The sequence below is a fragment of the Chanodichthys erythropterus genome, chromosome 1 (genome assembly GCF_024489055.1).
Source record: "Chanodichthys erythropterus isolate Z2021 chromosome 1, ASM2448905v1, whole genome shotgun sequence".
In the NCBI taxonomy this organism is placed as follows: Eukaryota; Metazoa; Chordata; class Actinopteri; order Cypriniformes; family Xenocyprididae; genus Chanodichthys; species Chanodichthys erythropterus.
Genome location: NC_090221.1, coordinates 9,479,296 through 9,507,293, shown reverse-complemented (window position 1 = coordinate 9,507,293; position 27,998 = coordinate 9,479,296). Strand labels below are relative to the sequence as shown.

The 27,998-nt window shown below is 37.9% G+C and overlaps 2 protein-coding genes across 6 annotated transcripts; one reads left to right on the top strand and one right to left on the bottom strand.

Moving 5' to 3' along the window:
• Nucleotides 1–7: 7 nt before the first annotated feature.
• On the top strand, nt 8–6,463 carry chic1 (cysteine-rich hydrophobic domain 1). Of its 4 annotated transcripts, none has more exons than XM_067374370.1 (7): nt 8–79; nt 1,824–1,878; nt 2,713–2,868; nt 3,290–3,346; nt 3,774–3,833; nt 4,277–4,325; nt 5,058–6,463. In XM_067374370.1, the coding sequence occupies exons 1-7, from the start codon at nt 69–71 to the stop codon at nt 5,102–5,104; spliced, it is 435 nt and encodes a 144-aa protein (XP_067230471.1). In that variant the 5' UTR covers nt 8–68; the 3' UTR covers nt 5,105–6,463. The 4 variants fall into 4 exon arrangements, with proteins under 4 accessions (XP_067230471.1, XP_067230391.1, XP_067230226.1 ...); XM_067374290.1 differs by having other exon boundaries at nt 8–150; nt 4,277–4,299; XM_067374125.1 differs by having other exon boundaries at nt 8–150.
• Nucleotides 6,464–7,674: 1,211 nt separating this feature from the next.
• Nucleotides 7,675–27,715, bottom strand: lnx2b (ligand of numb-protein X 2b). Of its 2 annotated transcripts, none has more exons than XM_067387209.1 (10): nt 27,513–27,715; nt 20,139–20,692; nt 18,689–18,879; nt 16,647–16,843; nt 14,211–14,612; nt 13,945–14,079; nt 10,930–11,104; nt 10,583–10,829; nt 9,010–9,168; nt 7,675–8,705 (listed from the first exon to the last, which is right to left on the bottom strand). In XM_067387209.1, the coding sequence occupies exons 2-10, from the start codon at nt 20,531–20,533 to the stop codon at nt 8,570–8,572; spliced, it is 2,037 nt and encodes a 678-aa protein (XP_067243310.1). In that variant the 5' UTR covers nt 20,534–20,692; nt 27,513–27,715; the 3' UTR covers nt 7,675–8,569. The 2 variants fall into 2 exon arrangements, with proteins under 2 accessions (XP_067243310.1, XP_067243317.1); XM_067387216.1 differs by lacking the exon at nt 27,513–27,715 and adding an exon at nt 21,604–22,003.
• Nucleotides 27,716–27,998: the final 283 nt, after the last annotated feature.

Below are 27,998 nucleotides of genomic sequence, written 5' to 3'. Positions count from 1 at the left end.
AGACGTCATGAGCGTCCTACTGCCCAACATGGCGGACTTTGATACCATTTATGAGTTAGAAGAAGAAGATGAGAGAATTGTGAGTGAAGAACATCTCGTCAGATACTGTCCCGAGCCTGTGGTCATGCGTGGCGCTGGTCACATCACCGTGTAAGCGTATGAATGCGGCAGCACTGCTGTTAGTCACTGTTGGGTCATGTCTGTTTGTGTAGCCTCCATGCTAAGCTCACTGCATGTTTTTGTCGCTAAGTTGTGGAATCAAAATACACGTAGGCCGGGCTTCTCCAGCTGTATCCTGACAGTGATTTTAAGCGGAAGAATCATCCCTAGTTACCCGAGGTCTTGTTGTTAGCTTAGAGATTTATGGTTTTATTGCTGTGCGTGAATAAAGGGTGCCCCGTAACCACACTCAAACTCATTAGGATCTTCGTTTTAATTTGAAGTTGTGGGTAACTGCACTGTACGTATGCTGAGGTAAACATTAGAGATAATATTTTAATTAAATCACTTTAGTGGAACAATACAAGCACCTCTGCAATACTGTCAGTTATGCACATATTTCAGAATTCGGATAATCAAAATCTGACTATTAGAGCAAGATTTGAGTTATTTAATGACATAAACAACATGATATTTGTACACGCAACAGCAGTGCAGCACAGCCTACTGTACTGGATTATAAACAGACAAATGTAGAAACTGAACTCAAACTCAATGATTCAACCAAGTTACACCAGAAAAAAAAAAAGATCAAACTAATATATTTTCCTTTAATTTAGTGGAAATATACATTATTACAAACCCACATTTGGCTACAAACTACTGCAAGAGAACAGATTGAATTAGAATAAATTTGCAACTCTAAACGTTTTGGTGTTTTTAAAATTGTGTCTATTTAACTGAATGTTTAATGCTAGAAAACTACAAACGCGCACATATCGGGGTTACAAGCTGTCTTTAGACAGGTCACAATTGCTAATTTAGGGATTTTGTCACTAGATTAGTGACTTCACTGCCCCTTTTGAGACTTTTCCCCAAAAGTTTAGGGACAAATCTAGCAACTTCTTGGACAAACCTTATCTAGATTCTTATTTTTCCCACTGATCTATATTCATATTTATATAGATCAATGAATTATGATGCCATCTAGTAACATTTATTTACCAGTTTTAGCTACTTTCAATTGAAAGCATTTGGCAACAAACAGAGTTGAATAGCTGACAGAAAACTAGGAGAAAATTAAACCGCTCAAAAAGCCTATGTAATTTCTCTTCTGTAGACAAATGTGGAAACTGAACTTTCTTTTTCTGTTGTGTCTATGTGCTGCTTATCAAGTCTTTAATAACATTAAGGTCTAATTCAGCTGAACCCAATGTTAACCCAGCTATCTTTTTCTGTCTTTACACACTGAGCCTTTGAATGGAAGCCCATTTCTGCAACATAAGAAAAAAAATCATGCTTTGGTAAAGCATAATTATGAAACAAATAGGAAATATCTCATATTTATGAGATAAAACATCTAAATTGTGATATTCAAAATAGAAATTATTAAATAAAATGCCTGACTTTTTTAATGTCGTAATTGACTTGACAATTTCAACTTTTTATGTCAATCTTAGTATATTTTCAACTTTTTATTTCATAATTATGACTCTTTTGTCATTTCAACAGTGCATCTCATAATTATGCACAGTATAGGCTTTTTTTTTTTTTTGATTTCATTATGATTTATCAAAGAGTGTTATTTTTCCTTATGTGGCAGAAATGAGCTTCCATACCTTTGCATCATAATTATAACCTTTTTAAAAAATCTGTGTTTGCAGGTTTGGACTAAGCAACAAATTTGACACAGAATTTCCTTCTGTTCTCACAGGAAAGGTAATGATTTCTAACTCGCATCACTGAGTGAGTGGTGTAAATAAAATATCTTTCCCTGTTGACCTTACATTATTCACCATGGTATAAGCTTTTGATTACTACAGAATCCCCCTGATGAACTCTCTTAAATGGTTTTAATCCAGGCATGCTGCGTGTTTGCCACAGAATCTGTCAATAAGTAAACCGTCCAGGGCTCCAGTAGGCAAGGATCGCAGCGCTGGGAGGACACGGCTCCCAGTGCCAAAATAATGAAAGAAAGACTTTGCCGTTCACAAGAATGGGAAGCTTCCTGGGTCGGACGCAGAAATACAAAAAGGCTGCAGGGGGAAGAGCAGGCCGAGGGAAGTGCGGGGCAATAAAACGGAGCTCCAGTATTGTGACCCAGGGTGACATGTGATGGATGAGGTCAGGATTATGATGACTGAAGGGTGCAGATCAGGCCTGCTGGGCTTTATTCCGAGTTCTTTTGCTGTTTGCAAAGAGACCTTTGCATCCTGTCATAAAAGATTACGACCCCGGTTTTATGGCGTACATACCCAGAGAGGAATGAGCAGCCATTCAGGTTGTTTAGACGGCGCAGCCACAGGCCACGGGCTTATCTCATCTTTTTGTCCTCCCTTTGCCCTGAGAGTGTCAGAGCTCAGTTGGCAAGTTACAAGCGTGCAATTGCAAGAGAGCATCTGCAAAAGACTTTTTATGGAATTCCTTTATTTCTTAAATCAACGTTTAGTTTTTATTTTACCATTTATATTTTATTTATTACTGACAATGCACAAATGCACGCTTCCTGACATATATCGCAAACCCGTTTTGTTTCTCACCCGTCTACTTTAGGTTGCTCCAGAGGAGTTCAAGACGAGCGTCAATCGAGTAAACGCATGCTTGAAGAAGAACCTACCGGTCAATGTGAAATGGCTGCTCTGCGGCTGCCTGTGCTGTTGCTGTACGGTGGGCTGCAGTCTGTGGCCTGTCATATGTCTCAACAAGAGAGTGAGTCCTTTCTCAGACATGTCCCGTCCCACATCCCCCATTAATCCATGTCAATTTCTTATTGCCTCACCTAAGAAATAAACCTGCTCAGTGAGGAGGCAAGTAAAAAAAACTACATCAGCTTCATAACTGAGTGTGAATTTGATATATGTCAGAAGGCTTGTTGAGTTATATGCTGTGGAAAGGTGGTGATTTTACAGCTACAAATTTTAAGTTATTGGCCATGACGTGCAGCTTACAAGGTGCTTAACTACAAGCTTCGGTCCATAAATGCCTCTGAAGTCTTCATGCCCTGAGAGTTTTATTGGCATTGGTTAAACATGTGTTTGAAGAGTTTGACGGGTGATTAGCATAAAACCCTGTGCGCGCGCATCTATTTTTGTTTGTGTCTGATTAATTATTTGTGCTTGTGTGTTTTCAGACGCGAAGATCCATTCAGAAATTGTTAGAATGGGAAAACAACAGATTATATCACAAGGTAAGATCACTGCAGAAGCAATCTGAGACACATAAAGATAAGAACAGAGACCATCTCCAATTTAGCTGCCATGTTAAGAGCTCTTGGTGTGTGGTGGATAACGATCATTAAAATTGCTGCTAACATTTGACCCTGTCAAATGCTTGTTGCCCTCGCAGCCATTTTGGACTGATGCATTGATATAGTGCAGAGGCTGACCAGACTATGGAAAGGTCAGCAGTAAAAAGTCATGTTCGTTTTGTTGTGTCTCGAAGCTTTGAGTGACAGCCAGTAGCGGCGCAGACACATTAAGGAAACTCTTCTAAGCGCTGGCCGCTGCTTGACCTGTGCTAACCCTTGTGTGTAAAGTGTGTCTGAGCATCTGAAGTGCTTGAATATCTACCGCACGGCTTTGTCTAACTCGTATCTTCCTGCGTCTGGCTTTCAGCTGGGGCTGCACTGGAAACTTAGCAGGAGAAAATGTGAGAGCAACAACATGATGGAATATGTAAGTTCATGGCTGTTGTTTGAAAATTTGATAACAGTACTTGATACACTGCAAAAAATGCTGTTCTTACTTAGAATTTTTGTCTTGTTTCCAGTCCAAATATCTAAAAATTCTTAGAAATTGAGTTTTCTCCTTAAAACATCAAAATAATCTGCCAATGGGGTAAGCAAAATAATCTTAATCCAAACTGAAAACAAGATTATATAGTTTTATTTTTAGTTTGAAATAAGATTATTTGGCAGATTATTTTGCTTGTTTTAAGGAAAAACTCACTCAATTTTGACTTGTTTTTCCTGAAAACAAGAAAATATTTTTTACTTGTCAAGAAAATGCTTCTTGATTCAAGAACTTTAAGATATTTTGACTAGAAACAAGACAAAAACTCTAAGAACAGCATTTTTTGCAGTGTAGAAAATAAAGATTGATTTCTATTTTCATTTCAGGGCTCTATGCTGCTATCAAAATGGTTTGTGTTAGGATTGAGAATTATAGGTTTGTTATTGTAATCAATTCTAAAAAGTCAATAATTTTTTTTAAATATGAGATCCATTGAATCTGCTGTATATTTATATATTTTTGAGGGGGTTAAACAGGCACAAATATACTTTCAGAACTGTTATATTTACATGGCACAAACACAGCCATGTTTATTGGAGTGACAGCATTAAATTGTGACTAAATACAAAACACACCCTACCGTGTAAAAGTTTGGGGTCGATACAATTTGTTTAAAAATGTTTTTTTTTTTTTAAGAATTTTCAGCAACAAAGCTCTTATTTTCAGCATCATTACTCCAGTCTTCAGTGTCACATGATCCTTCAGAAATCATTCTAATATGCTGATTTGCTGCTCAAGTAAAATTTACTATTATACTATTGTGTAACACAAATGTCTTTACTGTCACTTCTGATCAATTTAATGCATCCTTGTTGAATAAATTAATTAATTTTAAGAATTAATTTCTTGAAAAAAACAAATCTAAATTGTGAACGGTACATATGTAATGGAGTCACAGCAGTGACTGAAGCACTTCTGAACAAACATCTTCATCAGCCGATTCTGTAATTTGTTACTAAAAGTCTCCTAAACGTTTCATTCAGTTACATACGTGTTTATATATTTCTTTTTACTGGAGACCTGCAGACCATAAGGTTGTAAATCATGAGGCTGGTGATATTTAACCCCCAAATGTGCTTTCTTAACACTGTCTTTTTATGTCTACAGGTTATTCTCATAGAGTTCTTACCAAAATATCCTATATTCCGACCTGACTAAAGGACTTCTGCTGGATCCTGGAGGAAGGCCCTTCATTCCTCTCCTTAGTGCCTTGTATATATGTCGGATTGAGGGTCTTCACTGGGTTTCTACAAGACCCATTTCCCAGTACCTTGTACAGTAGAATTCGCAACACTGTCACTTTGCTTTAGAGCAGATTTTGCACATTTCCTGATGTAGTAGAAGCGCTCCTGTGTTGCACTCAGACGTTTTGTTCTATATTACGAGAGTGATTGAAAGAAAGCAAACTCTGACACTGTTTAAAAGTGCATTTACCCCAAAGAGCCATCAAGTCCTCCCCAGTCCCCACATACTATATTATGGTATTGTTGTTAAGAACAAGGCACCTAAACGGTGTGAATTTGCCTTATGTTAAAGGACAACCTTTTTTAAATCGGACGTGTAAGCGCAGGAGTCAAAAGTGTGTCGTGTTTTATTGTTTTCAGAGTGTTATGACTAGCATTGGGGCTTTTTGAAGCTAGTGCAGCAGATGTTTGAACTAGCTTAGAGTAATAGTCAGCACCGTGACCTTCTGGCAATTTTGCGATTGTCTACTACATGGGGAAGTCAACATACTGACTTGTAAATATCATGGACAGGATGTACAGTGTGGTATGCCATGTTTACATTATGTAATTTAGCTGGTTATTAGTTTTTCGCCAAGATATTATTGTAGCAGTTTGTTTATAAGCTGTGTCTCTGTAACTTTACAGTTGATATGGACCTGTTTACCCAGTAAGCCATAAAATGTACGTACGAGATGCCACACGAGTTAGGGCTGAAAATTGCACTTGAGCTCACGAGGACAACCAAATTGTCCTGGAGGTTTCTGCTATTGTTTTACAATGTGGTTGTGGTGTGTTTAAAAATAACATTTGCCAATCAAGCAAAATTTGTTACCAAGAACAACGTGTCATTCGTTTCACACAAAGTGAAATTTACCCATTCAAGTTTTTGTTGGAACATTATTTGCATCCTGTGTTTGTGTTGTTTCTGTTCTTTCAGTACAGCTTCATCTTGGAGTGTCTGTTCATGGATGCTGTATTCTGTTGTTATGCTCCTTAGTCGAATACAGACACAGCATTGTAAATGTAACGGTTAAAACTGCCCCTCATGTGTTTTCTATACTTGCACGACATCTTTGCTCCATATACTGTAGACAAAACTGCGTTAGTCGAGTGCCTCTGTCGATGGTCTTGAGAGGGAGCTGTGCTTAAGAGGAATGTTTTTTTTTGCCTAGCAATCTAATGGAGAGAAAGGAATCTGCTCTTAGTGCTGGTTCTGTTAAAGTACCTGTAAATGTTTGTCCCTACCAACTCTTATGGAAAGCTTCAATAAATTCCTGATTTTGATGTTTTTGGACAACATTCTCTCTCTCTGTATATGTATACTGTGGCCATATTTACATATAATAAGGGAACACCCACACACATATATATATATATATATATATATAAACAATACAGAACCATATATGTGTTGATACATATGGTTAGTAGTCATAATTAAAACTTTTAACTGACTCTAATAAAACAGATGCCTCCGCTTTATATTGCACAGTTACAGAAGTGTAGAGAACTCAGCATGAATGATTCAGATACAAACAGCTGCATTTGAAAGAATCTGTCCACTTTCACTGGTGTTTTATGTATTTTAAGGTTCTAAGCAACAATTTTGCAAGAATATAAAACGCTTGAGCTTTATACGGCCTCTAGGGGGCAGGCTAAGACACAATGAAGAATGTGGACCAGTCAAAATGTATTTTCAAATTTGGCCTAACATAATCTCTGACAATGTCTTTTGCGTTTGAAAAATGTACATTTTTAGCCATTAATATTTGGTTATCTGTCTGAAATATGTAATCTGAAATGCATTCAAAGATAAATCAACATCCTTTTGTGTCACAGAGGGAGTTCACATTCTCAGCAGGTGTTTGGTGACTTTTGCACATCTTCAAATAGACCATCAGAGTGTATCATTTTGAAAACAATATACTGATATTATAGTCGCACATCAAATTCAACAATGAACGCCTTGTGCACGTCATGTTTTTCATTCACAGTTGGCAACCTATTGCATTAGTTTAGCATGTCAGCAGGATTTAAAACTTTAATTCTTGGTTCATAGTTCAAGGATTAAATTAAAACTATGCAGGGCTGATTTACATCCTTCACAGGTCCCATGTGTGACAGCACGCGGCCTGCTTGCCCTGCAAACTGCTCAGATCGTGCGATACTCAACAGGGCAAAGCCGAAGTTATTGCCTAGAAATCCCAGAGGGACTATAATAAATGATTTGGAAGACGAGTGAAATATGGGTTTAGCGTTAACTCTTGAACAACAGGAAATAGCTACAGAGTATAATGCAAGAAAAGGTAAAATGTTGAAGCTACGTACTGTAGTTCAGGCAGATGCACTGTAGAATAAGCCTCAGCAGATTGCATGCACATTTATATGAAATATTTGGAATTCTACAAGAGCTAATAAAAATAATAGTTGAGCTGGAATCTATTACGTTATGATCAGTTAAAATATTGAAAACAGCCACAGCCTAGAACAATGACGTAATAAAATAAAACAAAATCATTTATTCTGTCATCATAACCCTTTCACATTGCTTTGCTAGTCCAAAGAACATAATTGAAATTCACTAAAATGCTTTAAAAAGTAAAAGGGTTAAACATACAGATATCAGATGAAAAAACAACAACAAAGCATTCAAATAAACATTCTTTAGATGATGAAAGGCCAAAGATAACGAATGGCATTTTTGGTGTACAGGCAATTAAGGCAGGTATAGATCAGTGTGTTTGTACGTATTTATATCCAAGGCACCCAAGAGATACATTCTTTAAAAAAAGTGTCAAACGAGCCAAGCTGTGGTTGTAAAAAACAGTCCATACTTATCACCCCAACAGCAACTACATAGTTTTACACTAGTGTAACTATTCTCAGAACTTATAACAGTGTACAAAGTGCCATTAGAGCGGCATTAACATAAGATTGTGACCGTACAACTCCAGGTATCGTCAAAATATTCATTACCTTACTACTGACCATTTGATGTCAATCATAAACCATCTAAAAGATTATTACTCGTTATATATGGAAACAAGAAGTCTTGAAGTTCCACACTAAAATAAGCAAGGGGCATGATAAATATCCTAATTTAAAACTTATTTTTAAAAAGGAATTCAAACTTGTCTAGTATCCTTAAGTGCGGTTCACACTTCTTTCACAATCACATCTCAACAAAAAGCTTTGCGAAACACTAAATGCCTACAGCGGATTAAATAATATCAACCTTTCATCTTGGTCAATGACTGTTAACAGACTTCCCCAATATGCCACCCTGTTCTGGAGAGAGGATGCAATAATGGTCAGTACATCTCTTCTCCAATATTAGACTTGTGCAAGTATCTTGTGGTAGACCCCAGTAACAGTAAGAGTTCAGGCTAGTCTTTAAACCAGGCTGCCGGGCCAGGAGACCACGGTCAATGTGACTTTGTTCTTCTGCAGTTTCAGCATTGGGATCAATGAGGAGTTATTCATGCCGACTGTAGTGAGTCCATTCACAGCCACAATTTCATCGCCGCACCTGCAGGAGAGCATGAGAGTGTCTCAGTAAACAAAGCGTTTCATTTTATAGACTCGTTGCACTCAAGAATGTCTTTCATAATAACTTGTTGACGAACACAATTGTATTACTTCAAAGCAATGCTAGGCCAAGAAATTGTTCATTTAATCTACACTACCATTTAAAAGTTTATGCAAGAACAACACAGTAATATTGTCAAATATTATTATAATTAAAATAACTTTTTTGAGTGCATTTTCAAAATGTAAACTTTTGAACTCTAATGTGTATTAAATGTTGTTAAAAGAGGACGAGAGACACTCACTTGAGCCGTCCATCAAAGTGAGCCGGAGTTCCAGGCACTATGGTCTTGATGAAGAAGGGCTGCTGGCCACGACTCTCCTCATATCCTCCCACGATACTGAAGCCCCAGCTCTCACTGTTGGTCTTCATTAGCATAATGTCACGACACCAGTGGATGTAGCTTGAGATTAAAAAGAGATTGTCAAATAATTAATTTTGCCCATGTTTAAGCCCATACGGCCATAAACTAGGCTAAAAGTTACAGCAGAGGATATCAAATTGAATATTGCACTTAAATATTAGATAGTTAGTTCACCCCAAAATGAAAATTCTGTCATTAATTATTCACCCTCATGTCATTCCACACCCGTAAGACTTTTGTTCATCTTCTGAACAATTAAGATATTTTTGATGAAATCCAAATGTGCTCTGACTCGTTCATAGACAGCAATTTAATCACCACATTCAAGGTCCAAAAAGGTACTAAAGACATTGTTAAAATGGTCCACGTGACTGCAGTGGTTCAACCTTAATTTTATGAAGTGTTGAGAATACTTTTTGTGCACAAAAACAAAATGACTTTATTCAACAACGACTTTATTCAACAATATCTTCTGTGTCATTCTCATACGTTGTTTACATCCAGTGCTTCCAGGTTCTACGTTAGAACGGCGACTCATTATTGGCCGGCTCCTGCGTCAGCATCACATGCATGCATCATGTTGCTCACGTGATCAGCGTCGGCCAATACTGAGCTGGCATTCTGATGTAGAACCTGGAAGCACTGGACGTAAACAACGTATGAGAATGACACAGAAGAGAAGATATTGCTGAATAAAGTTGTTATTTTTGTTTTGTTTTTGCACTTTGTGCAAAGTAGACTTACTTTTTGTAAGTATTCTCATCGCTTCATTACATTAAGGTTGAACCACTATAGTCACGTGGACCATTTAGTACCTTTCTGGACCTCAAATGTGGTGGTTAAATTGCTGTCTATGGAGGAGTCAGATAGCTCTCGAATCGCTGTGAACGCATTTGAGCATTATGTTGGCGCACTAACCACTAGGCTATCGGCGCCGACGCTCTATCGTATTTTATCTACAGCGCACATTTAGAGCTGTTCCAGTGCAGAGACAGTAATCACATGGCGTTTTCCTGTAGTAATGTAGGAAACATGTTATACATAAATCATGAAACAGTTCATATATTTACTTAGGCTACATATATGACACGCGTGTGCTGAGTGAGTGATTAGCAATCAAGAGCATGTGCGCTTTTTCTCCTTATGGTCAAGTAACATTAGTGTTATTATGTGTTATGTATTATGTTATCATTTTACTTTCTTTGGTATTGCCATATCTGTCCAAGCTCACACAAAGCAGCTATACAGGCGTGAATATTGAATTTATTCTTAATATTCTATCAATTAGATGCATTTACTTCATAGACATCTTTAATCTCTGATATCCTCATATCTCTGATTGTCTTTCTTTGTCTGGACTCAAACACCGTACTGTACACATGCTGTGTGGTATCAGTGCATTTTAATTAGTACATGAGCACAGTATAATGATCCACATCCCTAGCCCACCCACCTGGGAAGGCCAAGCCAGCGGGTCCAGAGAGGAACCCAGTTAATGTCATCCTCTTTGGGTCCCTCCAGCGTTTCCATGTCTTGGTCTCTGGTGCTGGATTCGCCATCCTGTTCCTCCTCATCAGTGAAGGTTTGGATGACTCGAAGTGTTACCGTGTTCTGAGCCGTCTGAGCCTTTAGGACAGTCACCGCCTCATTGTAGGTGAGATGGGTCAAGTCAATGCCATTTATACTCAGCAGTACATCACCTGAGCAACAGTAGCCATGACAACACAGAGTTAACACAAGCATTGTGCATGATGCTCACAGAGAAATAAGCATTTTACAAGGAGGCGTGAAGACAATGACCTGTTTTGACGGTGCCGTCTCTGTGCAGGCAGCCCACCGGCTGCACACTGGTGATGTAGACAGGCAAGCGGCTGCGGCAGTCTCTCCCACCTGCGATGGTGATGCCTAGAGAGTGTCGAGGTTCCTTCTTTAGACTCACCGTCTTCTCTTGACTGGAGAACCCACCTGGAGGCTCCTGAACACACATAATGCACATTAAAAAAACTTGCACAATACTGAATTAATAAATAAATATAATGTACATGTAATTTAAAAGTTTGATCAGAAATACATTAAAAACATTAATGTTGTCAAATATTATTACAATTTAAAATATAACTTTGCCAATCAAAACTATTTCAATATATTGTAAAATGTAATTTATTCCAGTGGTGGCAAAGCTGAATTTATGGAGCATCAATGCTCCAGTCTTCAGCATCACATGATCTTTCAGAAATCATTCTAATATGCTGATTTGCTGCTCAAGAAACATTTCTTATTATTATTAATATTGAAAACAGTTGTGCTGCTTAATATTTTTAAGGAAACAATACATTTTTATTCACATTCTTAAACTTTATTTGAAATAGATTTTTTTTTTGTTACAATGTAAATGTTTTAGTCACTTTTGATCAATTTAATGAATTTTATGGCATAAAATGACTAATTTCTTAAATTAAAAAAAAAAAAAATTTTTGGAATTAGTGTATACACAATAATCGGATAACAATCGGCCTTGCCATGCTTTGAAAGACTGAAGTGATGTTTTAATCCTTCAAATATTTTTGTGTCGTGTATACTTTGACAAACATATGGAGGCTGTACCTCAACTACGCAAAAACCTGCTGTAGCTCGATTATAACTGTGTATATAAGCAAACTTAATGACTTAATGAAGTTCTGTACTTGGGGGTTGGGTGAAAAGTGAAAGTTTAAGACATGTGCCTGACTCCTGCGGTGAAAACATTTGTAAAAACAAACATCCCAGATCCTGCTGCGAAGCAGAGAGATGCGTTAATGTGACGCGTTGTCATCGTAACTCATAGATTGTGGCAAAACGCTCTCCTTCAGCCATCTTCTCCCAGTCTCACTGGAGTCCCCAGACCTCTATGGGGGGAGGGGCAGCCTCTTCCTAGCCAGCAGGGAGGCTCTTCCTCCCAGCATGAGCTCAAGCTTCAACTCCACAGGTGAAAGCTAACTGTCACCAGCTTTGATCCCCAGCTACAAACAAACACAGTGGCTGCAGCAGCTCAGAGAGCAGCACCCTGGGCCTTTTGATCAGGGACGAGTCCTAGAGAGAGAGGGGGTCATCTGCTTTCATCTCCCACTACCCAGCCTGTGTTTGCTGCCTCGGCCTTCAGCTGGTGAGGAAGTGTCACAAAAGCAGGGTGTGACTGGTATCTGGGTAAAAAGTCCCTTCGCGCACACACATCCGCAGATTTTGACTACAGTAGCACAACCAATGAAACATGCAACCATTCAAATGAGTATGTACAGCTGTATCCACAATGCATTTTTTTTTTATGTTCTTTGTAAGTCTGGGTATTGTATAATAACATCATAGTACAATAAACAACCTCATAATACACAAAACATTGCAATACATGTCAGAATTTAATACAATGCAGTGCATGAAGATAATTCATGATATTCCCTGTGAAATGTATGAGACAGATTCTGCATATCTGAGAGACAGATTGTTTCTCTTTTGTTCAGATCTCTTCACTTTTGGCCAGTGCTGTGTCTCAAAAATAATTTAAGTGTAGAATTCAATTACATTTACTCAATTCAACTTATTTATATTATATAAACAGTGCTGGGTAGAAACTGATTACGTAATCAGATTATATTACGTTTTAAAATACTCGGTTTTCTCAACATTGCATAAATGCATATCTAATCAGCTTCTGACGAACAAGTCAATAATAAATAAATAATAATAAAATTAAGTTCACAGTTCTCTGATGTTGGTTAACGGTCACATGACATGCAGGTAAACAATTATTTCATCTTTTTTAGTGAGTGTTTATGTTGATTGTTTTTATTTTAAAATTAGTTATAATTTAATTACTAGCTTTTCATTAAACTCACAAACGCCAGTCTGGGAAACCCTGATGTAATGTGATTTTTATTGCACTTTATGTTGTTGATAATAAAGGAGGGAATTTTTTTTTCTCTTTGTATTTTATATCAATATTTTACAAGATTATCCTATTCAAATCAATGTGATAAACGAGTTGGGTCAAACATAATCTAAAAGTAACCAAAAAGTAGTCAGATTATATTACATATGTGTAATGTAATGAATTACTAACTACAGTTTCTGTCATGTAATTTAGAATCAGTAACTGATTACAATCCGATTTTGTGATGTAATCGATTACAATTTGTAATCTACCCAGCATTTTTTAATATATATTTATATACATTACTGTTCAAAAGTTTGGGTTCAGATTTTTTTGAAAGATTTAAATGATCTTTTATTCAGCAAGGATGCATTAAATTAATCAAAAATTGATTGACTTTGACATTGTTACAAAACTTTCTATTCTAAGAATCCTGGAAAAAAAAATGTATCAAGGTTTTCACAAAAATAAGCAGAACAAATCTTTTCAACATTGCTAATAAATGTTTCTTGAGCACAAAATCATATTAAAATGATTTCTGTAGGATCATGTGACACTGAAGACTGAAGTAATGATGCTGAAAATTCAGCTTTGCCATCAGAGTTGTACAATTGTAATATTTCACAATAGTACTGTTCTTATGTAATTCTGTATTTCTGATCAAATACATGCAGTCTTGGTGAGCATGAGAGAATTCTTTCAAAAAACACCCTAAATCTTACACACCATAAATCTAATAAAAATATAATATGTAAAAAAAAAAAAAAAAGAGGCAGGACAGAAAATAATAGGAAGTGAAATGGGAAATGGGATTGGGAGTGAGTAAAATGCAAACTTGCATCACCCAAGTAAGCTTAACTCTAGGTCACAGCTTAGACTAGACCTGCCTTTACTTGTCAACAACTTTTTACCTTCATGTATTCGGAGCGTCGTTTGAAATACTGCGGTTCAGGGACTCTCCTGGCTCCACGACTCTGTCCCTCACCACCCTCCTCAGAGAGATCAGGAAGTCTCATCACTACGAAGTTCACGCGCATTTCACTTGCCTGCCACATACATAACATTTATTATAAAACCTGGAATCCTAAATATAAATAATTATCATTTTTAGTAGTATTAGACTGACACATCCACTTTTTCTCTCTGAAGTGAATTTGTCTGTCCTGTCTCGCTGTACCTGTATGATCTGAGCTGCACTCTCTGGGGTGCCATGTCTCAGGTCCTGTCCATTGATGCCTAGCACTTTGTCATTGTTCCTCAGTTTGCCATCTTTGGCAGCCAGTCCTCCAGGCAGCAGGTCCAGGATGAAGACTCCTGGCTCCTCAGACTTACGGATGAGTTTGATGCCCAATGGCTCAGAGCGCTCACGCTTTACCAGGGTGACCTGGATGACGGTTCCGAGGTTCTGGTTGGGACTGGGAGACTGCGATGGGGGAGAAGCTGAGGGTTGAGCGAGATGTTCAGGCCGGGGCTTGAAGCCCTTCTCCTGCATGACAGTTAGCCTGAGGCGGGAACATGACTGCCGAAGCACAGCTATGGCACGACTGTGGGGAATGGATGCCAAACTGACATCATTTACCTGCAAAGATCACACTGTTAGTTCGAGGTCGCAGTGTAACGGATGTAGCAGCAGATCATTTCTTCCGCATTGTGATGTAGAAGAAGTGTCACTGTCGCTCACTGAAGACTTTATTCAGGATTACAGTGAATGGCTTTGATCAAAACAATAACAAAAGTAGTGTTCTCTCTTACATATCTGGTTATACCGAATTCATGCGACCCACTGAGTTATGTGACCATGCACATAATAGAAATTATGGTAGGGTTAGGATTAGGATTAGCTCAAAACAGTGCCTACTAGAGACACATAATTCAGTGAGTCACAGAATTCGGCACAACACTTTTGAATCCAAAACATTCATCACAGAATCTTCTTTTATTTTCAGTCTCTCTGCACTGAACGGTGTCTTGTTTAAAAACGAATCCTCAGTAAAATGACCTGAACAAACGAACAGTGTCTTACTAACATGATTTGTAACTTCGATAAAAATAAAATGTTCATCCACACTTTCTTAATGTTAGGACCACAAGGAAGGCAATGCAAAGACTGTGTTTTTCCACAACTTGACACTTCAAAATGTCTTGGTAACCAATGGCATTTTCGGCCAATAATTTTCATGCGGCTTAAATTTTGGTGCATCCCTAATTTATGTCGTTTTGTTGCTCAAATAAACCTGTGTTTGTGTTTCTCTCATATTTACTACAACATGACATGCACAAATCGGTGGGCAGGGCAAAAGAGGTGATGCAGAAGTAGCTGTTGATTTTCTTCTGCAAAGGCACTATTACGTCATAATATGCCAAAATCCAAAACTAGTCATTTTGGCAGCATGGTTTCAATAAAAACTGTTTTTGGACAAACAAGGAAGTTTTGTGTTTTGAAACTTACAGGATATTTTTAAGGTACAATGACCTCTTAAATGCAAAAAGATCTGATTTCTCAATTCATGACCCCTTTAAGATCCAACCAGTACGTTTTGTTCTCTTTAAAGAACACCATATTAATAGATCCTAAAATAATGCTGTATGCATGCTTCTGGACCAGAGAAAGGCTTCCTGCCTAAGGCTTGGAATAGCCCTTTGTGATAATCTATGCAGTGTTGAACCAGAAGGGGAAAAGAGAGATTCCATTTCAAGAAATAAGATATGCAAGCCATCCACAGATCTCTTTACAGGCCATAGCTCCCTAAAAAAGCCAAAGGAGCTCCGCTTGGGATACAGATCATCCTAGGGCTGTCAGTTGGCCTCATTTAGATTTCCATATATATGATCTCAGAGAAGACAAGATGAGCTGGAGGCATTCATTAAAGCTCAAGGTTGAATTTGAATGTGAAGCCAGTCATGCTGGTTTGTTTTACTAAGGCATTGCATTCCAGGACTACCAGGGGAAGAAATCCTAGGAGAGTGTAGGATTGTGGGAACAAGAATGTAAATTGCCTAACTGAACTGAATTGTAATTGAGAAGCAATACTGTGCAACTTCGCTATTTAAAGGTTCCTTGAGTAGTTCGGAGCTAAATTAAAGAGTCTTACAAAAACAAATGCACTGCATTTTTGTCAAAAGTCACATAGGATGCAGACTGTATTCAATAGTTTTCTATACAAAATGTTTTATTTATTTTATTGTTTAATGCAGGTCATCCCCCTCAGTGTATTGCAAGGTCAAAATTATTTGGAATAGTGTTTCGCTAAACGTCAGAGATAATCCTTGTGCTCATATTAACTATACATATTTTGATACACTTCCTATGACAGAATTTGTTTACTCAACTGCAAACTGTTACATTTTAACAGTCAGTCATGTGCCAGCCAGTGAAAAAGAAAGATCCTGCTTTGCGGATATTTGGGAAAGCAGGGTCTTGTGACCTTTATCCAGAGATGTGACTGCAATGTAAACACAATGACACTGGAATATATACACTGACAACATGAGAACTGGACGGAATGTCAGATTCTGAGAGATAAAAGCTGAGGAAAACATCCAATGGGTTTAAATCCAGAGAATGATGATCTAAAACCGCCATGATGGCGTGACAAGCTGAGATATGCCTCACCTCTAGAATATGATCTCCGGGAGCCAACTTGCCATCTCGAGCAGCCAGTGAATCACGCACGATCTCCTGAATGACGATGTTGCCCAAGGGTGTGTCCTTCCCTCCCACTATACGCAATCCCAAATCCTCATCTGTATCCTCTCGAAACAGCTCCACTACGGTTGCCTCTGCCACGAGACTGGACCTCAGAGGGGTGTCTGCAAAACCAACAGACCATCAGGAACCTGACAAATGCTTACAACTATTGCAACATATAGCAGTAACTCATGCAGTATGTTTACGGCTGCTTTGTACTGAGTCATTTATCTAAGGAAGCACACAAACATATGATGTAATATTCCCATGAGACAATTAGATAGTTGCTAGGTAACTTTATGACTAACAGAATTTCCATTAAACCAGATGACAGGTCCAGACTCTCTCCAGGTGTTTTAGAGCTTTAAAACAGACAGAATCTGGAGTGAATCTACATGAGTATACATGTTGTCAGACAGTGACGATTGTTGGTTTTAATGCCATAACGTATTCCACTGGAAAATTAATAACATCCTGACACTCCTCAGCCATCTACTCACAAGATAAAGGCCCACATGAAAGATTCCCTCTGTTTTGGTTTACCCAAAAGTAAACACAGCTGCAAATCAATTTCCTCTGCTTTTCACTGTCTGTGCTACACTCTTCTCACCTTTCCTCTTGAGCTACCACAAATCAAAAACAACTGCAATTCCAAAAAAAAAAAAAAAAAAAACACCAAGAATGTACTTTATTCTTTTATACATCTAATCCTTACTAGGTGGTGTGCTGCATTTAATATCATATATGTAAATACTTGTGTGATGATAACCAATAAATGAATAACAACATCAAAATTTCTATACCATCTACATTCATTAAAAATAAAACAAACTAAAAATCAGTAATTTCAAATGCTTTAAAATGTCTTATAAACTGAAAAGTGGATATTTATTGTGAGGTTTCCAAAAGATTACATTTAACAGTGTTATTAAATTATTAGTGTTTTTAAAGTTGAACTTTAAGGAGTTAGTTAATCCAAAAATGAAATTTCTGTTATGCACTTTCCACACCTGTAAGACCTTCGTTCATCTTCAGAACACAAATTAAGATATCCTCGGATTTCATCAAAAGTATCTGATCCACACATAGGCAGCAACGTTATTGCACCTTTTAATGTCCAGAAAGGTAGTTAAAAACATGGTTAAAATAGTCAACGTGACTGCAGTGGTTCAATGTGAAGTGACGAGAGTACTTTTTGTGAGCAAAAACAAAACAAAAATAACTTTATTCAACAATTTGAACCATTGTCATACGTAGCGCAGGCTTTCATGTTTACGTCCGAAAGCCGGCTCATTATTGGCCGGATCCTGTGTCAGCATCACATGCATGCGTCGTGCTGCTCATGTGTTCAGCTTTGGCCAATACCGAGTTGCCGTTCGGACGTAAACAAGGAAGCCTGCGCTGAGTTCACTACATCTGACAACGGTTCAAATTGTTGAATAAAGTTGTTTTTTTTGTTTTGTTGTTGCGCACAAAAAGTATTCTTGTCGCTTCACAACATTAAGGTTGAACTACTGCAGTCACGTTGACTATTTTAACCATGTTTTCAACTACCTTTCAGGATGTCAAAAGGTGCAAAAAGCTGCCTATGTGTGAATCCTCGGATTTCATCAAAAATATCTTAATTTGTGTTCCGAACATTCTTATGGGTGTGGAACGACATGAGGGTGAGTAATTAATTACAGAAATTTCATTTTTGGGTGAACAAACAGTAAAACTAATCTAGAGGAAGTGACGACATAATTTTGAGCAATGACAATTAATAATAATAATAATAAATGATAACCGTAAAAAGTCAGAAAACCATTTTGGTACTAGTATTCCATAAAATTGTGCAAATACTCCTAATCTTAATTACACTTGGAATATCATAACTACCTGCACATGGAACAGCTAACACTCATCACAGGACTTTGTAATAATATTTGATAGACAGGGTATAAGAAAAACAGAAATTGATGCTATACCATCTTCACCCTCCTCAAAGGCCGGGTTGACCAGTCCAGGTTCTGAGGGTCCACTGAGTTGAGCTGTGCGTGCGATTGGGGTAGATTTGGCATCAGCTAAATCTCCATCTGATTTGCTTCCTTTAAACTCATTCCAGGACGGTCTCTTTTTTTTCTCCGCCTCTTCCCTGAGTCGTTTGAATGCAGGACATCTGAAAAGGAGAGAATTGGAGCACAGTGAAACAGAGAGAACTTCAGCATCATTACTCAGTGGCCTGCCTTTAATTAACCTACAAGACATTCATTACCATAGATGGCAGCTACGGTAACTAAAAATATCCCAAACATGCACCAATGCTGACTACTGCTCTAGATATGCCATATTCAGGAGTCAGCAGAAAACAGCAGCGAAAAACAAATCAATGCTTAAATGTTCCAGTGCAAAGCTACATAGCGTTTATCTATTTGTTTAGATGAACATGCTCAGGGAGTGGGAATTCTCAGTACAGAAACAAGAGGAGCTATGCAGATGAAGAGATGAAACAGCTTTTCTGCTGCATTGCAGGGAAGGAGATGGTCAAAAAATAAGCAGAATCAGGTCTAGTCTGGGTTTCACCATGTCAACACCTCCCTTCCCATCCCACAGCTGCTCTCTGTTTAGATTGGGCCGTTCCTGCCCACGTGAACTATCAGCCAAACAACCTTTAGTCCATGCTATTACATCACAGAAGATAAGTATGATAAAAAGGCAAAAGGAAACCCATGTAAGTGAGATGAACGCTGAGGCACAGGGTCATACTAGTGTTCCATTAATGCCAAAGTCATGGATTTTATTCCCAAGGACCGTTTTCTTTTTTGCATACCATATCACCCAGATCATCAACTATGGCTTTGCATTTAGTGGATCAAACTTTTAGTGAATTTTATATACTTTTATTTTTACATTTAATCTTATAGCTCAGTGGAAACTATAAGTTTGTAAAAGGGGAAAGATGTGAGAGGGGATGAGCTCTTAATACTACTTAAATCCTGTAACAGGCACAAATGTTTTTCTGGCAGATGGTGACTAAGATAAACTATCTGCAGACATTCTATAGTAATCACTCATGTGATTCCTAATTAACTCCATTATGTAAAAGAGAGTCACCCAGTTCTAGTTGGTCATACGGTCCACTTGCGTCTATTCTTTAATCCTGTTCAGCTCTCTCAAATCTCTCTGTTCACATGAAACCTGGATAAGTGGAATTCCACAAATGTTTAAGCGGCTCTCTTAATGGCTACAGTAATACAATAACGTGCATGTTTATCCACTGACTCTTCATAACTGATTTCATTTCATTTCTCCAGAATGATATCCGCATTATCTCTGTCTACGTCTCTTTGAGTATGCCTTGGTGCTTTAGTGATATGTAAACAGTAAACACCATTTCCATTTCGTTCCATTTTAAAAATTGTTCTGGCAAGCACTAACCTGTTGTGCAGATGGGGCTGCAGCTCACAGCGTTGCATGCTCTGTTGGCACTCGCTGCGGAACGGGCATAGCACAGCCAGTTTGTCCAGCAGGTTGCGCACCAGCAGGCTGGAGGCCCGGCATTGCTGTAGCTGAAGCCTCTGGCGGTCGACTGGACAGAAGTCTTGGTCGTGCAAGAAGTTGCTGAGGCACTGGAAGCAGTATGTGTGGCCGCATGGCGTGTCCATGGGCTGCAACAGAGGCTGCAGGCAGATGTGGCACACCAACTCGTCGTCCACATCATCCTGATATTCAAACAGGTGACTGTCCTGACCTTCATGACACTGTCCACATTCCTTACACACCCGCGCCCACGTTACGCCACCCGCCAGTGGAGACGTCTTTGACTCCATCATGGCCTGAAGAAGTTAAGCTGGACGTCCGCAGGGCTGGAGAGCTTACGCCTCTTTCTCAGCTTGCAAACTCAACATCAGATTCATCAGATGAGAAGCAATCAAATACTTCCAATCCAGAAAGAGTAAAAGCTGCTAGCTGCTTCATCTACACCCAAGTTTCTGTTGGAAAAGAGAACAAAGAAAAACTGAAGCTCACGTCTTGCATTCTTTTTTTGGCTCATGCCGGCTGGAGAGGAAATGACATGGATACACTTAACAGCAACAATATGGGGAGAGGGCTGCAGCTGTATCCTTTCCACGAGTTTCCTCCTCAACAGCAATCAGAGTATGGCTAAATATCACTGTTCAAGTCAGAGCTCTGTGAAATTTCAAGAGGGCAACAGTCAAAACTTACCTACTAGGTCGAACAAAGAAGCTGCTCGAAAAAGAAGTAAAAACTCAAAGTTAATAGTGTAGAAATTAAAAGCTTGTTGGTAATGACTCCTGCATGCCCGACCTGCAGTGGGCGATTTCCCTCTGTGAGCTACATAATCTCTGCTAAATCCATCTACAATGAATGTTTGTGTATTGTAACCTTAAACACATCACACGTTCAAGATGTCATGTGGTGCAGCTCCCTGAATACTTAAAAGATATTTATGAATGAATAATTCATGATATTAATAAAAAAAAATTACCTAGAAGACTATGATAATGATTCAAATGTGTACATGTATTCATTTAAAGTATAAGGACAATTACTTTTACCTGGTTACACCACATGATATTTTTGTTAAATGGCATTTAAGTTTTTCAAAACCAACATAAATACAAAGTTGTGGCATTTGTTTTAAATTAAATCTTTTATCATGGACACTCTTATGTGTCAGTGACTCTAATAATAATACTATAAAAACATCTCCTTTAGAATACCATAAAATTATGACACCAAAAATTCCCATTCTATAAAAACACTTAATAGCACAATGCAATGACACAATTAACAACCGGCACTTCAAAGGATGAGCAAAACAAACAGACTGTCCGCCATGAATGTGAGGTAGTAAATCTCAATCATTATTCCAACCCACCTCAGATGGCAGTGCAGTTTGACTCCCAGCAGCCACTGCATGAAAACAAGAAACTCAAGCATAACAGCTGCGCTGGCCGCCTGCAGCCCGACTGAAACCAGAGCCCGTCATCTCAACTAGGGACAGAGTGCGTTTGTGCGTGTGAGTGTGCGTATGCAAGGACATGCTGTTAAAGGGGAGCTCAACAGACTGGAGAGAAACGTTCAGAGTCCGGCTGTGTCGACCCAGGAGGAGGGGTTGAGAGCATGCATTTGTGTGTGTGTGACGGAGGACGAGGGGGAGTGTAGAATGCTGATGTGGTCCTAGCGCAGGCAGAGCATTCTAAGAACCAAGCTCAACCTCTGGCCAATCACACAGCATGTGTGTGTGTGTGTGTGTTTGTCAGAGGTCAAGCAGGACATATTTCTATCTCTCACTGCCCTTCTATTTTCTGATAACTGAACAGAGATAAACCTGTGATAATCCTTACCATTACATTTAAATAAGTGGCAAATCAAGCAAAATTACTTTAAATCTAGATAAAATACCTAACAGATATTAGAAATATTTGTCAATATTGTATATTTAATCCTTCAATTTTTTCATTTATATTAACTTTCCCTTCTTCTAAAGCTTATCTTTAAAAAAATACTTTATAATTTAATAACACTGTTAAAATGTAATCTTTAGCAAATACCTAAATAAATATCCAATTTTCATACTTTATATTATGTTATGATAGTACAGAATTTTAATATTGGCAATAGGGATGTCAAATTACATCAAATTCCATAATCGATCATTGTTTAAATTAACGATCAATTAATCGTTAACATCTACCGCTTAAATCTAAAGCATGGGCCACTTGCTTAACCAACAAAAAATAGGTGTCGTTTAAAAGCTTAGAAGCTTGGCTTTAGTGAATATAGGGAATATGACCATCACTTAACAAGTGCTTTTCTTTATATATTTGCTGACATATTGAAAGTACTCCATTTTCATAGCCTGAAAAAAAATAACTATGAAAAAGCGCTGCTGATGCAGGTGTAAACAGTATACACATGATGCTTTTGGGCCACATTTTTGTTTGGAACTTTGCGAAACATTAGTAAACCTAAGTAGATGACATATCTTTATTTAGAGCAGGGGCCTGTACCGTGAAGCTGGATTAGCTGGCTAGCCAGGTAAGTTTCAGATTAGTTTGCGCCAATTCTGGGTTTTAGGTACCATGAAAGTAACTTGGCTTTTAGTGGTGTTCATCACCATAGTAACTTACGCTCCACGTCTAACCTTCTCCGAGGCAGGTTATGTTCTGGGTTAGAGATTTCAAACTGAAATTGGACCAATCAGATGTAAGCTAAGTGACACTGACACACTCAACACAAAATCACTCCCCCAGTTTCTCTTCCTCCAAATTAAAGGTCATTATACAGTAAAAAAAAATATTTAATGATGGAATCGTCTGCTTTTAATGATAATATAATTTATATGATTTGTATAATTATATAATCTATATTTTTATTAATCCATTACACACACGAAAGTTTAGTGTAACAGTAGTTATTAAGCATTTAGTTTCAATGAATATTAATATATATAGATCACATGTAATATAGGCCTAAATAAGGAGTAAATATACTCTTTAAAAATTACTACATGTGACCTTGTATGTTTAAGTCTCTATCGCTATATATTAACTATATAAACTAACTTCACAGCTTTCACTTGCACTGATAAAGAAATATAGTTTCTTTTATTTGTCCTCTTTCACAGACAAGTATTTTCCATTACTGTAAATGCATTTAAATTCTTCATTTTCAGCGAAAGAGTTTTGAATCACGCTGGCTCTCTCACAAGAAGTGAATCACAGTTTATTTCTGTTGCAAGGCATGTGATTGGCTGTTTGCCACTGATGTCACGGATTCATGTGCACATGCTCAGGATCAAAGCTTGAGTTGACAGAGAAAGTTGATGATCAGCATCATGGTACCAACAAAGCCGGATTGGAGTGGTTTGGTTTTGTCAACTCGAAACTAATCCTATAACCCTGAGTTTGTTCATCTACTATCATGGTACAGGCCCCTGGTGGTCTCGAACACACCCAAACACAATATAAGACAATGAGCAGAGTGACATGACATGCTGCTTGGCTAAAGCTATAGGACTTCCAGGATTCAATCGCATCACGATCATGAAACAGTCTTTTCCAACATCATTTGAAAGTTTAACCAATGGAAACTGTATTATGGGTGTGGTGGGTGGGTAGGGATGATGTGTAGAGAGTAGAGACCAATCAGACATTGTTTACAGCTGGAGCGTGCTTGGACTGGTTTGATTGCTCAGATTGACAGGTCTTGATTTACCATGCGCCATAAGGTACGTTTGCACGACGATCCACGAAAATGATAAAAAAAAACAACACTGTATTATGCTACCAGGCCAGCAGTTGGCGATGTCACTTTGTAAATAAACACTATAGACTGAACATGTAATGCGCATGAGGTCACTGTTTTCACAATTTCGCGTTTTTGTAGCCTACACTGAGAAAATAAAAGGTACCGTTTTCAAAAACAAGCACTTTGTGACACACGTTTTCAAAAGTTTGCAATGTCAGGCCCCCAAAACGCCGTTGTCATGTAAATGAAAGGCCAAAATGCACAAAAAGGTTTCTGTTTTAGTTGAAAACGTTGTACAAACGGCCCAATAGAATAGGAGCGCACAGCTGAACCAGTGCAGGAAGATCATCAATCATCCACTAGGATCTTATTATTACTTGTTTATTTTATTTCTTATTATTACCTTGCTTGATCAACTATCGATAAATCTTATTGATTAAATTACTATTGACAATTAATCGATGGTTGATTAATCATTAGCATGCCTAATTGGCCATAACATTAATGTATTTATTGGTTTATCTGTACTTGATAATACAATGCACTTTGAAAAAAATACCGTAAAATTCATATCCACAATGCCAGGGTTAGGCTAGGCTGTCGCTATGGTATTCTGAACAGTAGCGAGTGAATATATACAGTACCATTTTCACATCACAAGATAAGGTTTGGGGCATATCAGTGCAAAACTGTTGGATTTTGTTGCCCATTTTATCATGCCAAAATGTATAACTTGGGGTTAAGGTTTTCAACATAGTAAATAGTAAAAAGTGTCTTATTAAACACCAGTAATTAACAGCAGCCTTGATAAACATTCTATATCATAAAACCCTGAACCTTGTGGCATAGTGATGTTTAGTTTATGTTTATTTCCACACATGTCCAATGAAGCTGTGACCCTGGCTAAGATAGACGGACTCACCCCATAGCCTCATGGGAGTACTGGAGACAAGCAGCTTGTCAATCTCTCCTGTCCTCTAATGATGTAGAGTTTGTGAGCCTCTCAAGGTTAAACTCCACTACAAAACAAACCTAAGTCCACAATTTATCACTTACCTATTTGTGTACTGAACAGTCACATGGACCGTTTCAAAGTCCATAAAGTGTTTCCAGATGTTAAAGGGATAGTTCACCCAAAAATGAAAATGCTGTTACCATACAGTTCGAAAACTGTATGAATTTCTTTTTTCTGCTAAACACAAAAGAAGATATTTTGAAGAATGTCAATAACCAAACAGTTAATGGGCCACATTGATTGTATTTTTTCCATAATATTGAAGTCAAGTGAGGACCATCAACTGTTTGGTTAGTAGTGGTTAAACGGATCGTTGTTCATCCGTGATCCGTAAGGACCAAGCCCCACGGTTCGGCTCGAATGTGATTCGCGGATCAATTTTCAAGTTTAACCACATTAGAGTGAAAGGTTATCATTTGCACGTGTTTTTGTCTTGCTAGTTTACACATTAAATAGATATAAAACCATACCAGCACTAGAAGAGGCAAAAGGGGTTTTAATTTGGTATCACACGCCACGCTGTTATCGGTGCGCACAGACACACATACAAGGCTCGCGCGCACACAGAGGTGCGTTTCAGATAGTTCGCGAACTCCAAATTGATATCTATCGGATGTGAGCATGCATGGGGTCTTACTCTTAAAGTGACAGCAACCTATAAATACCTGCTGTTGTCTGTCATGTAAATCAAACAACAAAAAACAGCTTTAACTTAACCTATATTAAATTTATACAGTGAACAGTGTCATTTTACATTTAATTATTACATTTCTGTACACGAAAATATATATTACAGTTACATTATACTACAGTTTGACCTTATACTTTATTTGTAACTTTATGTTGTTTATCTATGCTTGTAATTGGTGTACAGTCTGTTCACTTGCATTTTAATAATGTATTAGTTAGGCTAGTAGTTTCTGCTGTGGTATCGGAGTAGTTAAAGTGGGCTAAGTAATAAATTCCAAAGTTAGCCCCCAATTTTTTTTTTTTTTTTTGTGCTGATCCGAAAAATTATCCGACCCGTGACTTGATAACCGTGATATGATCTGAACCGTGAGTTTTGTGATCCGTTGAACCACTATTGGTTAGCCATATTCTTTAAAATATGGGTATCCTTCTTTTGTGTTCAGCAGGAGAAAGAAATTCATACAAGTTTAGAACAACTTGAGGGCGAGTAAATGACAGAATTTTCATTTGATTTTGGGTAAACTATCCCTTTAAGATTATCTGGGTGCTGATATCATAAATTAACACTATTCCTGTCCACCACCGACAGAACAAATGGTAAATCAAAGAAAATGTGAACACCCACTCTGAAACTCAAATAGGGACCATGAATCATTCCCCCAGACACACCCTCACATAATGAATACAAGGGCAATGGCACAGCTCTGACAGAATGACTTAGTTTGGAAAGTATGAAAATATTCTGCTGTATAGTCACCTGGAGTTTTTCTTTATTGTCCTTCAAGTCAATAGGAACAAAGGCTGATTAAACATTGTCTACTATAGCCATTAATGCATGCCCTAAATCACCATTTCAAGACTTAAAAAGGCATTTCACCCAAAAATGAAAACTTTTTCATCATTTACTCCTCTAATCCCATTCCAAAACTTTCCCTTTTTCTGTGAAACACAAAGGAGGCATAATACTAGGGACTGACAGCTTCAGTCACCATTCACTTTCATTGCATCTGCATGCTGTCAGCATCTCATTTTTTTGTTCAAAGTAAAAAGAAAGTCATACCGTACACGACTAAAGTAACACTAAAAGTAAATAAATGATGGCAGAATTTTAATTTCTGGACAAATGATCCATTTAATGTAATGTTAAACCAGATGAGTTCAACAACCATCAACATTCTCTTCTCTAAGAAAGAAACAAGCAAACTAAAAAACACACACCAGTACATATCAACCAGCAGAACAGAAAACATACAGTACAGCATCATATTTGTTTACCTTTAGAGGTCTGAGTTGTTTATTATGAAAGGAGACTCCTCCTTCTGGAGGGGGGAAACTTCACCCGTTTTATGGAGTTAGCTGATATTAGTATTATGTTTTATTTTAATACCACATATCACATGGTCTTCATGGTCTGACCTACACGTTGCAGGTATACGTGACACACGAGAAAGAAGCCATAAATCATTCATCAATCAGCTGACATGAGATTCTGATGGTAACCTGGACAACCGAGTGCCCTTGAATCAGCCTACACGTCGGGTAAAGAAGCAATACAAATAAAGCATTTGTCGCTCTACGTAACTCAGCCTAGTTACCTTTATCTTAACAACGTACCCAACCTCCTAAAAACACAATGTGTCCGAGGTATGTCAGAAGCGGTGTAATGATCGCTTTGCTCTCCTTTAACCTTCAATGATTCACATTCAGTGATAATAAAGCAACAAAAGTAGCTTAGATTTGAGTTTAAAGCAAATATTGTGAGAATATTGTATTATGTAAGAAAAGAGACGCGTAAGGTATTTCGCGCTCAAGACCGAAACTCGTCTTACCTGTGGGGATTTTCCGGAAGTAATAAAACAAAGACTCGGTAGAAATATAGAACATAAACCGTCGTGACTTCGTCTATACACCAAAATATTAATATATCTTAATTTCCATTCCCATGTTCTGATAACTAGACACCACGCCAGGTGTTATTAAACCGCAGGCGAGGCAACCATCATGAGTTTCAGACAAACAGTCGGATCTGACGCTTTCACAGGAAGTTTGCGCAGGTAGGGGACAAATTCACCTTTGGACTCAGTCAGCGCGTGGCGTTCAGGTGCAGAGGTGTGTTACGCGGGAATATTTAATTTGTCAAAAAAAATGTGAAGGCAGGATGATTCCAAAACGTTAGTTATAAATGTTATATAATGCGCAAAAAGGCACTTTCCAGTTTGCCTCAATGGGGCATGTTGTCAAATGGAGTAAGTTGTCACAACACGGGAATCTGTAACTATAGCATAAATATAAAAACTTAATATTTAAACTTAAAA